Source organism: Rhinatrema bivittatum, chromosome 10, assembly GCF_901001135.1.
Source record: "Rhinatrema bivittatum chromosome 10, aRhiBiv1.1, whole genome shotgun sequence".
Lineage (NCBI taxonomy): Eukaryota > Metazoa > Chordata > Amphibia > Gymnophiona > Rhinatrematidae > Rhinatrema > Rhinatrema bivittatum.
In genome coordinates, this window is record NC_042624.1 from 30,288,097 (window position 1) to 30,302,529 (window position 14,433).

The window sequence follows — 14,433 nt, forward strand, 5'->3', positions numbered from 1 at the left end:
AAAGCTGGGTAGGTCAGAATGTATAGCCATACCACATGACTGCAGGAAAATATAACTTGCTTTCTTAAATTTGTAGGACTTTCCCTGGGTGACACATTTTCAACTGCCTATAATATTCCTAAATCTTTCCCTAAATCAATTCTTCAGCTAATCATACTGTAAATATGTCAGTGGGGTGCCTGCATGAGTTTCTGGTCTGGATCAGCAGAATAAAATCCCTCGTGTTTACATAGATTCTGAATAGTGGGTACAGCTAAGTAGAACTTTTAAATCTCGAAAACTAATATCTCCTTAGGAGTTATGACAAACAGGCCAAATTGTTGGTAGTACTGATGCTTTAAAGATAATTTGGGTCTTCGTTTTTGTAAAATATTCATGCTGATGTCTATCATCACTTTATGGTAAATCTGTTTTTTATTTTAGAAAAAGCAACAAACATCCAACAAAGAAGGGCATATGATACACATTACACTCTTTTACATATCATATGATCGTAAGCTTCTAAGCGCATACTTTCCTCCCTCAGAACACCTACAACCTTCCCTTTTCTCTTACCCTCCCCCCTCCCACCAAAGGGGATTTAGTAACATCAACCAATACAGCACTGAGCTGTGAACAATCATGTCTTATCACCATGAAGACTGTGGATCAGACATCGATACGGTTAAGAAAAAGACTTTTTGAGTCTTGTGGCAAGGTTTGAATAAACGGAAACCAGACTGCATGAAGTGCTCTCCTGGCCCGGATCGGTAGGTGGTTGCAGGTTAGGGTTTCCATCGTCAGCAATTGTATTACAGATGAATGCCAGTGTGCCATTGATGGAGCCTCCAGTTTTCTCCACGCCGAGAGGATTGACTTGCAAGCTAGTAAGTAAACTTTTGTAATCCAAAGGGCTTGACCCTTTTTGCCGGTAAAGGATCCGGGGAAGATGCCAAAAAAGTGCTACCAGAGGGGAATATGAGATTTTGAGACCCGTGGTGATGGTAGTAGAATGATAAACTCTTCCAGAAAACTTGAATTGCTGGACAGCCCCAAAGGGAATGACCCAGATGAGCTCCCCCCGATCCGCATCCGAGACATGCGTCTGAGGCAGCAAAGCCTGATCGAAATGCTTGATGCTGAGAGGATATACATTCTGTGGGTGATTTTATAACGGGTTTCTCGGAGTATCGTATTGCACGTTATCCGGAATGCCAGGATGAAAGTGTTTTTCAATGCTACGGTCAATAATGGGCGCACCAGCGCCCATTATTCAGGTGGACCCCAGCTGTTTGTAGAAATATGAGATAGAGTGCTTCTGAGGTTTATCAAGATCAAACCAAGTTCTCAAGAGCTGCCACTTGGGGTCTGAAAGGGTGGAGGAGCCTAGCGAGCGAAGATAGTGACGAGCTTGCATGAATTGGAAATAATCCGTATGCTTGAGATCATAAAATGAACAAAGCCCAGGAAAGTCGAGAAGAGTCCCATCTACGTGCAACAATTGCCCCAGACAATCCCGAGGGAATGCGGGATTGCCACAAAATAGAAGGAACGGGGAGGAGCTGACCGGTAAGGAAGCCTTTTGCATAAGCCATTTCCACATCTGCCGTAACGGCTACAGGAGTATTCCCGAACAGATAGTGCTTGAAATTGAGTTGTATGGCACATGGAGGACATAGCGTGGCGAAATAAGAGAGAGCAGTTGGGATTCGAAGAAAGTGTCAGAGAAAAAAAAGTCGTACCCAAAACCAAATCTCCTATATGCCTCAAGTTGATCGCATGATTATAGAGCTTCAAGTCTGGGAGACCGAAGCCACCAACGGATATCAGCCGCATCATCATTTGCAGGGCCAGGCTCGGACACTTTCCGCGCCATATGAATTTTGTCACCGTACGATGAAATTTAGCAGTAGTAGCGAGGGTAAGGAGCAATGGTAGAACACTGAGAACATAAAGCCAGCGAGGAAGAACAGTCATTTTTAACAAGAGTATCCATCCTGTAAGCGAGAGAGGAAGATGCATCCAAGAGGTCAAGGAACGCTCCGTTTTTTGCTGTAAAGGCAACACGTTAATTTCATAGAGATTAACCAAACATTTAGGTATCCAGACCCCTAAATACTTAAGACGATGCCCCGCCCATTTTAAAGGGAAGTCCCTACGCCATGTAGATATATCAGCCGGCCCTATCAGCATTGCCTCGGACTTGTCGAGGTTTAATTTAAGACCTGCATGTTGGCCATATTCTGATATTAATTGGAGAGCTGCTGGGAGTGAATCCATGGGATCGGTCAAGTGCAGCAGAAGGTCATCCGCAAACGCCGCCATCTTAAATACCACTGGCCTCATCTTAATGCCTTCTACGTTCTCAGCGTCCTTCAGAGTTCTCAGTAGAGGATCTAAGGAGAGAACGAACAAAAGTGGGGATAGGGAACATCCCTGCCTTGTGCCCCGAGCCACCATTAATCCTAATGTTAGCCTGCTGATGTGTATACATTGTCTGGAGAAAGGATATAAAAGGTCCATGAAATCCATAATGACTCAGAGTTTCAAAAAGAAAAATCCAATTCACCCTGTCAAAAGCCTTTTCGGCATCGAAACTAACCAGCAGGGAATCTAGCCTCCGTTTATGTGAAAAGGCAATAGACCAGGGGTCAGGAACCTTTTTGGCTGAGAGAGCCATAAACGCCACATATTTTAAAATGTAATTCCATGAGAGCCATACAATATGTTTAAAACTAAATACAAGTAAATGTGTGTATTTTATGTAAGATCACACTTTTAAAGTACAATAAGTCTCTGAAAATATTACACCAGGCCTTAAGACACCAATACATCTCCTATTAGGAAAACGGACCAAGTCAGGCTGCTATAGAGTCCTACACAGAAACTACACGCCAGCAGAAAACCTCACCTGAATCACGTGCTGTCCCTCACCTAACATAGAATAAAGAGACCAAAACGCATAACAAGAAGCATGCAGAAAAAACTGAATTGGAAACTGCAACAAGCCAGAGTCTCTGTATGCAGTGTAACAAAGGAAAAAAGAAACATCACCCATCCTTATAAAACAAATCAAGAAATATAAAATCATCAGCAGTAAAACTGTACTAACAAAAAGAACATATTTCGAAACAGCTGATGAGTGGAATATCCAATAATTAAACACTCATATAAAACATTTCCAGATACCAACAAAATATTTCAAAATAGCAGACACAAAGACCCAGTAATGAAAAATAATAAGGATACAAAAATTTTTTTGCTCTGCATACCTGGGAACGTTTGATATCCAGGTGTCCTGAGATTGTTCTGAATTAGCAGGAGGTGGGGTGGTTTGCTTGGAACTTTCTCCTCTCTGTCACATACCAGCGCTCTCTCTCACACTGGCTCTCAGTACTCACATATACACATGTTTTTTCTCTTTCACTTATATAGGCTCTTAATTACACATTTACACACATGCTGTCTATCTTTTCACGCTTACACACACACACAGGCTTTCAATTACATAAATACATGCTGTCTTTTTCTCTCACACACAGACTTTCATTCACATGCTTACAAACATGTCCTCTCTTTCTCTCATTTACACACAGGCTCTCAATCACATACTCACATGCTCCCTCACCTAAATCAGCTCTCAATCACACACAGACACACATGATCTCTCTCTCATTTAAACACAGGCTCTCAATCACATACTCACATGCTCCATCACCTAAACCAGCTCTCAATCAAACACAGACACACATGATCTCTCTCTCTCTCATTTAAACACAGGCTCTCAATCACATACTCACATGCTCCCTCACCTAAATCAGCTCTCAATCACACACACAGACACACATGATCTCTCTCTTACTTATACACACAGGCTCTTAATCATACATACACATGATTTCTCTCACACACAAAGGATCTCAATCATACACATATACTCTTTCACACAAACAGGTTTTCAATCACAAACTTACACATACAGGTTCCCAATGGTAAACTTACATTCATGCTCTCTCTCTCTCTCACAGGCAGGCTCTCAATCACAGACATACTCTCTTTCACATGTACAGGTTCTCAATCATTCACATACATGAAATCTCTCTCTCACACACACACACACACACACACAAAGGCCCCCCCCCCGCGGCCCGGGGGGGGCGCGGGGGGGGCATTTTCAGCCCTCGCGGAGGCGGAGTCCCATCGGCCGGGGCTGAACCTCTTCATTTTCCTCCGAGCCGCGCTGCAGTCTTTTTTTCTTCGGACCGATGCCGAGCGCACTAGCGTGGCCTCTTCCTGCCGCGCACGCACCCGATACTCTCCACTTCCTCTTCCGGGCCGCGGATGGGGGGGGGGGGGGCGGGAAGAAGAGAGCACGCCGCTGACTCCAGCTGTCCTGCCGCGTTCCGCTCGGGCTGACAGCATTTTAAGCCCGGGCGGAGGAGGACCGGGGAGCAGCTGGGTCAGCGGGAAAGTGTGGCGACACTTGTCTGCGAGCCAGATGCAGCCCTCAAAAGAGCCATATCTGGCTCGCGAGCCATGGGTTCCCGACCCCTGCAATAGACGCTAGAATGCGGCGTACATTGGTAACGGCCTGTCTGCCCCTGACAAACCCCACCTGCGAAGGGAGTATGAGTTTAGAAAGGAACGAGGCCAGGCGATCTGCCATTACCTTTGCCAACAGCTTCAGGTCACAGTTTGAGTGAAATGGGTCTATATGAACCTGGCAACTCAGGGTCTCGGACCGGTTTGGGCGAAACCATTATAGTCGCTCGGTTTGCATGCCATTCCAGAAATTCCTCTAAGGATAGTTTGTCATAAACCCGTTGAAGAGGGGAACTAATTAAATCAGACATCACTTTGTAAAACTCATTTGTAAGGCCGTCCGGGCCCGGGGATTTACCTAACGTGGAACATTTGAATGCCAGTTTCGGGTCTATTTTGCCCATAGGTGCATTAAGAAGTTGCAAATCTTTCTCTTGTATTTGGGGTAAATTTAATTTTGAGAGATAAGATTGTATATCCGGGCGGGTGCAAGGGTCCGCAGAGTAGAGTTGACGGTAGTAATTCGTAAATATAGTGCCAATATCTTTCGTATCAGTTGTAAGGTGGTCCTTGGCATCCCATAGCCCCTTAACGTATGCTCTCCCTTCCCAGGAGCGCACCAGTCCCGCTAGCAACTTCCCCACCTTATTCCCAAATTTAAAGAGCCTGTGCTTATAAAAGAGGAGGCTTTTCTGCGTTTTTTTGTTGAATGTAATCATGAAGTGTACTCTGAATCGAGTAGAATTTCAACCAGTTATCTTTGGTGGGGTGGGGGAGGTAAAGCGTCTCTTGGCCTGTTGTAATTGCCTTTTTAAACGGATTATATTTGCAGACAGTTCTTTATTTTTCCTGGCCATATATGCAATAACGTCGCCCCTCAAAACTGCTTTCGCAGTGTCCCAGAAAAGGATGGGGTCCCCCTGATGCTGTTGATTAAAATGGGCATATTCCTTCCATTTCTCCCGTATGTAAGTTTTAAACCCTTCATCATAGTATAATTTTGCCGGGAATCGCCATCTCTGGCACCCCCCACTATATTCAAACCTGTGAAATCTGCCCACACAGGTGCATGATCTGATATGGCTAAAGGCCCTATATCTGCACCCGTGACCTTTGAAAAAAGAGTGGAGCTGGCTAGCAGGTAATCTGCGATTGTGACCCATGGCACGAGAGATGTGGGTGAAGTTTTGGTCAGTAGGTTTAAGCAGCCGCCAAATATCAATGAGATCATATAACTTACACAGGAGCGGAAGACCTCGGGTAGAGTCCCCCCGCACCGCTAATCTCGGCGGTTGCCGGTCCAGAGCGGGATCCATTACCGCATTAAAATCTCCCCCCACAAGGAGGGGTAGATGAGAATACTCTTGGAGACTATGCATAACCCGTTCGTAGAAAATAGAGCAATATGTGTTGGGGGCATACAGGCTTCCCAATAGCATTAGCTTCCTGTAGATCTCTATCTCTAAGAACAAGTATCGGCCCTCCGGGTCCACCACTGAGCGATGTAAGTGAAAGGGTATCGATTTATGTAAGAGTATGGCCACTCCCGCTTTACTGGAAGTGGCAGAGGTGTAAAATGATTTCCCCGCCCATTGTTTACTCAGTTTTTCATGTTCTAAATCATTGCGCCTGGTCTCCTGTAACATGGCTATGTGCACTTTGTACCTCCTCAAAGCCTGTAATACCTTATATTGCTTAGTTACAGAGCCTATACCACAAACATTCCAAGTACAATACCGCAAAGAAGTCATCATGTCATGAGAACCCACAGGGCCGTAACAATTGGACTAATATTCAGACTTGCATGGGTGCTGGTCCCCCAGCTTAGACCCCCACCCATGGAAATATAGTTCACAGTGATAATAGAAATTTTAAGAATTATGTAAACAACATAAAGTAAGAACACCAGTTCAACATCCCTAGTCCCCTTTAGTGCAACCCCATCTATGTAACCCCCATGTCGGTGTGAGGAGCCATCATATGCTAGCCCAAGGATAGCTCTCATGAGCACCATCACACCAAGCAAAAAGAAAAATGGGATCATTAGAGCTGTGAGGCCCCCCCCCTCCTCATATCATAACAACATGCAGAACAAGCAAGGCAGCAAGTAGTCCTGTGTATAACCGCAACATGAAATGTATCCCAGTGTGAAAGATCTGTATATCCAGTGAAAATTCAGAGCAGAACCAAGATCCAAAAGAGCCCAGTTAGCTGGAGGGTAGTCCTGGAATGAATACTTGCGCTGCGGAGGCCTCCATGAAAACATGCGTTTGGCCATTGTGAGTAAGGCGCAACTTGGCAGGGAAGAGCAGAGTAGCCCGTATTTTAAGCTTGGCGAGCTGGGAGCAGACTGGGTCAAAGGCCTTCCGCTGCGTTGCCACAGATGCTGAGTAATCTTGAAACAAAAGTACTTTGGATCCTTCGAAGGTCAGATCAGGAAGCTGACGGTATGCCCACAAGATTTGTACTTTGTGGGCGAAGTTGAGGACCCTAAGGATGATAGCCCGAGGTCTTTGAGACATATTCCCCCCTGTAAGGGGAGGGCCCAGTCTGTGAGCCCGCTCAATAATCAGAGGGCCCACTCAATAATCAGACGGTCCATGTTGGCTACCCAGCTTAAGTGACTGGGTCAGCCAAGCTTCCAGCTGGGTGCTCAATTCAGCATCCGAAAAGTTTTCTGGAATCCCAATAATCCGAAGATTATTGTGATGTGACCTTTTTTTCTAGGACATCCAATTTACTTTGAAGTGACTCCTGGGATTTCTGGAGGGCCTTAATTACCCGGTCTTGGGACTCCAGCTTGTCCTCCGCCTCTGAGATCCTGTGTTCTGCAGCTTGGATTTGAGAATGGATGTCTGTGAGCTGCGAGCTGACACCCTGTATTTGGGCCGAGAGTTGTGTGAATCGCCCCTCCAAAGCTGCTATCACTGTGGCTGCGATGTCAGCCCCCGACGGATCCGCCAGCTCCGGAGCCGGGGGAGCCTCAGTCGCGTCGGCCATTTTAGAATCGGGGCCTCTGTTTCTCCCTCTCCTTTATTTATTTATATATTTTTATTTTAAGTCTTTTCTATACCGTCGTTTGGTGGGGACCGTCACAATGGTTTACATTAAGGCACATAAAAGTAATGATACTACAATTTGTCCGTTTACATAGGTGCCATAAGGTTCGGTAACATAGTTTGTCATCAGTGTTCGTTGTTAAATGTGATTAATCATGTCCATGTCTTTCCTTCTCAGTTTTAATTACAGAGCTAATTTTACAAGTGTAACTTATCCATTAGTAATGGTGTGCTATATCTTAAAAACTACACACTTAGTGCATTTCTGCAGTGTGTATGGTTGTTTAATTGTTCGTGCTTTGCCCATTCCTGGCTTCTATTCTCCCTTCTCTTTCTAGAAAGCTTGTTTAAATAGCCAGGTTTTCAAACTTTTTCTAAAGGTTTTGCTGTCTCTGTAGCCTTAAATCCAAGGGCATGGAGTTCCATAGTATGGGTCCTGCCAATGATAGTACCCTCTCTCTTACTTGTGTTAGTCTTGCTGTTTTTCCTGCTTTGGCCGCCATGCCAGCGATGGTGCCTTCCCGCGAGGTCTCCAGAGGCACCCTGGTTCTGCAGCAGACGGAGGTGAGCCGAATCGGGGCAATCGGGAGCGAAAAAGCTAGTTTTCGGCGGACTATTTGGGAGGGGGGTCCCCGGAGCGATCAGACGCGCGTCCGATTACCCGCTCAGCATCATGTGATCCCTTCTCTATCATCACTTTAAAAGAGGACGCTGCCCACAGCAGGGTGATCAGCACTAGAAGCTCCATAGTCTGTCTGTTTAGGTTTATTTTCAAACACTGTATTTTATGGCTGTCCCTGTAATATACTGATAAGCTTCCCTATGCACTGAATTTATGGCAAGCTAGTAGTGATATAGTGGAGCTTTTTGTGCCTCAGTAGCATTGAAGGAATAATGATCATATATTTTGTGTTTTGAGAGCATGAAGGGCCTCCTCGGCTACTCCTTTCGCAAATAAGGGAAAGGATGCTGGCCCTGTGACAGTGATGTGCACTGCCATGCAGAAGACCCGGGTTAGATTTCTGCACCAGGTCTTCTATTCCCCAAGCTGTGTGGGAGGATGTGAGAGGAAGTCTCTGCCATTGCTAAATGTTGACACCCACTGGCCAGACATAGGATTCAAATATACTGGGTTCCAGAGGGAGCCACAGCCTATGACCCCTGATCAGTGGCAGTCGCTGTGATTGCTAGGTAGATGGTTGTAAAATCAGGGAAAAACTGTGTATATGAATGAAATCTCTAGGGGGCATAGCCAAATGGAGGACAGTTCTGATAAAGCTGGAAGTCCAGAGGAGCAGAAAGATACTATGGAGCTAAAATAATAATATACAAAACAGAGAATAGGGGGTGGCCTAGTGACTGAGTAATGACCTGTGAACCACGAGACCAGAGTTCAATTCCTGCTCCTATTGACACTTCCTGTAATCTTGGGGAAAATGTACTAAAAGGTTTTTCCCATTTTACATCTGGCCCCCATCTCCCTGTCCCTCAGGTACCCACTTCAGGGTTGATTTTAAGAGCCTCGTGTGCATGGCTCCCAGCATGCGCACATGGATGCGCCAATTTTATAATGTGCGCGGTGACTAGCGCTTGTTATAAAATACGAAGTCCGCGCACACATACTTGACGGATTTTAACATCCACGCACTCAACTTGTGCGCACATGGGGGAAGGGGGGATTTTCAAATTACATGCGGCGACACAATTGGCCTTTTTTCCATTCCCTCCCGGTCCGCTCCAATTAAGGAATGAACTGGGAGAAAAGTTCCCTACCCTCCCTACCTAGTTACCCCTAATTTTTTTTATTTCAATACTTTCTGCTCCTCTGGCGCAGAAGTATCTTACGTGCGCCTTCCGGCTGCTGGCATACACTTCCCCGGGACAGCATCTAAAGGTGCTGTCCCGCCCCGGCCTGCCCCTTTTGAGAGGCCCTGCACTTCGGGGCAAAACGGGGGTTACGCGCCCTTCCAAAAAATGCACGAGGCACGCGCAAGGCCCGGCCATGCGCGTAACTTCCAAAATTTACAAGGATGCTAGCATTTAAGCTCTTTAAGAAATGTATCTGTATGTGATTTGTAATGAAGCTTCCTGGTTTAGGGTACTGTTTAAATACATATTGAAAGTGAAGAGGCTTTCTTTCTGAGCTCCCCTTCGTTTCTCCTGCCTTCTACATGGTTCCTTCTTGGAGAAGGAGCGCTTATGACAGTTAGGGTTAGTACTTACCTTTGGGTTTTGTGTGAAACCGACTGAATCTATCAAGACCCTACAGTGCAATCAGTGAGAGAGAGGATCTGAAGCTGTATATTTATGATTTAGGTCTGTCTGTATTCTGTTCACCACTGCCCTTACACTTGTCTTAAATTCTCTGAGGTCCATATTGAAATAGTTTGTCCAGTGACATTTTTTAGGTTTAACTGGACAAACCACATGTTTTGAAATTCTCACCTGTTTGAATGCCCTCAAGTTATCCAGCGAAGTGATTAGTCAAATAAAACTTATCTGTATAACTTGGGGTCAGGGCCTAATTTATTTGGATAAGTTGGTTGTCCCACAAGGCGGCCTTAAAGTTAACTGGTTAATCCTCTCTGAATGCCAAGTGCAAGGAAGTTGCGGAATATTAAGGTTTTTAATAAACAGACAAACTTATAACTAGGTACATTCAGTGGCACGGCCTCATCCCTGAATATCTGCTGTAAGTTAACCAGATAAGTTTATCTAGCAACTTCACTGGTCTCCCTGTGGCTGAATATGGACTCCGCTTCTGAGAGATTTCAGTACAGATGTTGTGTTTTGAGGATTTCACATGGTATCTGTTTGACGAAGTCCTGTGGATTGGGAAATAGGATCATACCTCCATCCTCTCAAGGATGACCCTAGAAAGAAGATCCCTCCCATTCTCTCACCAGTCTATTCCTGACGAGATCACTGCTCCCTTACCTCCCCGCCAGCAGAATCCATATCATCTTGCAAGCCAACTGGAGCCTTCCCTCTCTGCGTTGCTCTCGGATCTTGAATTGTAGACTATAAACTGTTTCCGAAGTTCAGTTATTGATTCATATATTGTAACCCTCAGTTACTGTTACCCGTTATAAATCCTGTTCTTTGTAGATCAGTTCCTGCTCATTATAACTGAGTTCCCTGTCATACACGTTGAATTCTCACGGTGGAAAAGCGTGATCATAAAAAGATGGTGGAGGTAATTGATTGCTTTCGTAAAGGTGGGATATAAAAAAAAAACAGTTGAACAAATGATGATTTGGTCAATGAGAGGGACTCTAGATTGCCTCACAATGTTTCAGAAAACCAGTTCAGTCTTCATCCATCCCACTTGTATATCCTTCAGTCTGATCTGCTTAAGAATGTAAAATACTTTATAATTCTGTTTGTGTGTGTTAATTCTGATCACTTTCTTTTCCAGCCATTTCTGGACATCCTTTTGTATATATTCAAGCTAACAAATGCAATAGGAGCACAGGTAAATGTACTTACATTAATGCATGATTAGTAGCTGCCTGAACTATTAAAAACTAGTGCCATTCGTTTGACCTCGTTATATAAGAGCTGATTTGTTTCATTTGTTTAATAATTATAATGCAAATTAATATGTATACAAATTTAATAGAATTGAGTTGCTTCACGTTAGGTTCCTTGGCCACTTGGGTGGATCTTCATTTTGGAAAAAAGTTTAATTTAAATAGCACTGGGCAGATGGGATGGATCATTTTAGTCTGTATTTGCCGTTGTTGACTATGTTACCTGATTCTGACCTTTCACTCAGCAAAATCAAACTTCCCTCCACCAGAAGGCAGAGAATCTCTTCTAACGTGATGATTTTTGTAAAAAGGTCTAGTTCCATGTTTGTTAGTAGTTAGATGTTACGTCTGCTTGCTTGGTTGGTACAGAGACAGTACAGATTTTTCGTCTTGGTTCCTGGTATCGCTTTAGACCCACAGAATAATACTTTCTTGGCCACAGCATTTTTCTTCTGTTCATAAGTCCATGAATCATGAAGTGGGAAAACCTCCGCCTCCTTCCTCTTTCCCTTGAGTAGAAAGTCCCAAGGTATGCAGTAGAGAAGGTGACTCTTTCATGCCATAGCACTAATTATATCTGTCTGTGTGTGCATGTATGTGTACCTATGTGTGTGTGAGCAGTATTTTTGTGGGAGATCGTTAGTATTGGATTGCATAGCTTTCAGATGTTAAGTCTGATAGCTGTGGATCTAAAATATCAGTTCCAGAAATATGCATAAATATTTTATGCAACTAATGTACACCATTTTATATGTTAAAATTATGTTTTAAAAAATCAAGTGCATGGCACTACAAAGGGAGTAACTTATCTAGAAATGACTCCCCTTGTCCGACTTTCGCTCCCTGAAAAAAATCGATGAGAAATCTTTGCCATTATGTGGCAGAGATGCACCACCCTTCTTCTCCTCCCCATTTTGAGCTCAATGTTGCATGACAATTATTCAAATCCCTAAGTGAATATTTATTTTTTTAATATTTTTTATATACCGCAGTACGTAAAAATATACATCATCGCGATTTACATTTAACAATAATTAGCAACAGGCTTTACAGATAACAGGTATAAAAGATAACAGGCAGTACATACAATAACCATAAATTAATATCAAGTTTTACATACAAAAATGCTTTCGATAGTAACTAAAATTATTTACGAAACAACACAACAACCTTAGAGCATAGAATTCAATAATAGAGCTGAAAGTAACCACAGGAACTAATTTTGAACAAAGGAATATTCTATTATTTTGAAACTAATTGAAAGATCATAATCAGGGAAGTGCAGGAGAACAGGGAGAGGATTAAATTTGGGGGGAAAAATATAGTGTCGTAGGGACAAAGAGCAGGGAGTTAAAGAGGGTAGAATATTAAATGGCATTTCGGTTTAATCGGATCTCATGGTGTGAAGGCTTGTTCAAACAACCACGTTTTGAGTCCTTGCTTGAATTTTTTATGGCAGTGTTCCAGACGCAGGTCAGTGGGCATCTTGTTCCATAAGTTAATTCCAGCTATGGAGAAAGCGTGGTCTCTAGTGGTAACGTGTTTGATATGTTTCATTGGTGCAGAAGCAAGTTTAGCTTGATGGATATTTCTTATTGGTCTCTTAGAGGTACGAAAAACGAAATGCTCCGAGAACCATTGCATTTCTTGGTTATGGACCGACTTATGAATAAGGGAGAGTACTTTAAAGATGATCCTAGATGCTACAGGCAGCCAATGCAGGAACATGAGAGCAGGTGTAATGTGCTCATGGTGGCGGGTATTAGTGATTAATCGTGCTGCTGCGTTCTGTAGCATCTGTAATGGTTGAATAGAGTTTTTAGGGAGACCTAAAAGTAAAGCGTTGCAATAGTCAATTTTCGGCAGTATGGTAGCTTGCAACACAGTCCGGACGTCTTGTGGATGTAGGAGTGGTTTAATTCTTTTTAGAGTGTGAAGTTTGAAAAAACCATTTTTGATAGTGGCAGAGATGAATTTTTTTAAGGAAAATGGTTGTCAATTATGACGCCAAGGCTGCGGACATGCTGTAGTTGGGGAAGGACTGAAGTTGTGAGATGGGAGGAGTTAGAGGAGATGTTATTGTGTGGCGTGATGAGAATGAGTTCAGTTTTGGACGTGTTTATTGCTAGGAAGTTTTCTGTGAGAAGCTTTTTTATTTCAGCCAGGGCTGATTCCCAAGTTTTCAGTGCATTAGAGAGGGAATCGTTGATAGGAATGAGAATCTGAACGTCATCAGCATATATGAAATGACGGAGATCCAGTTTTGCTAGGAGTCGACAGAGCGGAGATAGGTATATATTGAATAGAGTTGATGACAGCGAAGAACCTAGTGGTACACCTTGTAGAAGATTTCTGGGTTTAGATATTTGGGATCCCAACTTGACACTGTATGTCCTGTCTTTCAGGAAAGATTGTATCCAGTATAACGCGGTGCCAGTGATGCCGATTTGAGAGAGTAGGGTCAGGAGGATATTATGATTGACAGTATCAAATGCCGAGGAAATATCAAGTAGGGCAAGAATGTATGATTGACCAGAATCTAGTGTTTTTAGAATAGAGTCTGAAAGGGATACTAGAAGCGTTTCAGTGCTATGGTTCTTACGGAAACCATATTGTGACAGGAAGAGTAATCGGTTATCGTCTAGATAGTCAGTGAGTTGTTTGTTGATTACTTTCTCTATGATTTTTGACAAGAAAGGGAGGTTCGAAACTGGACGATAATTGGCGGGTTCAGATGGATCCAGATCCGGTTTTTTGAGAGTAGGCTTTATTATTGCATGCTTGAGTTGTGTAGGAAAAACACCAGTCGATATAGATTTGTTGATGATGTTGGAAATGGGAGGAGCAATCCTTGTAGGGATGGAAAGGAGAGTTTTTTTTTTTTTTGAATCAACATTTTTATTGGGTATTCCAATTAAACAAGGTAGCCATGGGTACAAAGAGAAACACAGCATATAACATAGAACATCACATAACAGTTCTCATACTTGGAAAATGACTTTGAACCCTGTGTAAATACATTCTGCAAAGAACATGAGAACAATTTGTGGTGGTTTGTACACAATGGGGCGATAACCATCAACCAACAACCTGTTTTTTATTTATTTTTAATGAAACACTTCCACCCCCCCTTCCCGTCCCTCTGTTCCCCCCCCCCCCCCCCTTATCCCCTTCTCTCACTGAGTTCAGATGGAGTGGATTTTTAATCAGGTCAATCCTGAGTTACACCATGGTGAATGAGGTATAGAACACAACCAGGGTACAATAGAGAGCATCATATTCCAGCAGCATAGCCTCAACAGTAATGCGCTGTACCAAAG

General features: G+C 43.5%; 1 protein-coding gene across 3 annotated transcripts in view; it reads left to right on the top strand.

The window, feature by feature from the left end:
• ABCD3 (ATP binding cassette subfamily D member 3) overlaps window positions 1–14,433 on the top strand; it is a 312,071-nt gene that overhangs the window by 144,597 nt on the left and 153,041 nt on the right. For all 3 annotated transcript variants that reach the window (XM_029618697.1, XM_029618696.1, XM_029618698.1), the window contains one exon: window positions 10,999–11,055. In XM_029618697.1, the coding sequence (XP_029474557.1) occupies window positions 10,999–11,055 (57 nt within the window). The remainder of the gene's footprint in view (window positions 1–10,998; window positions 11,056–14,433) is intronic.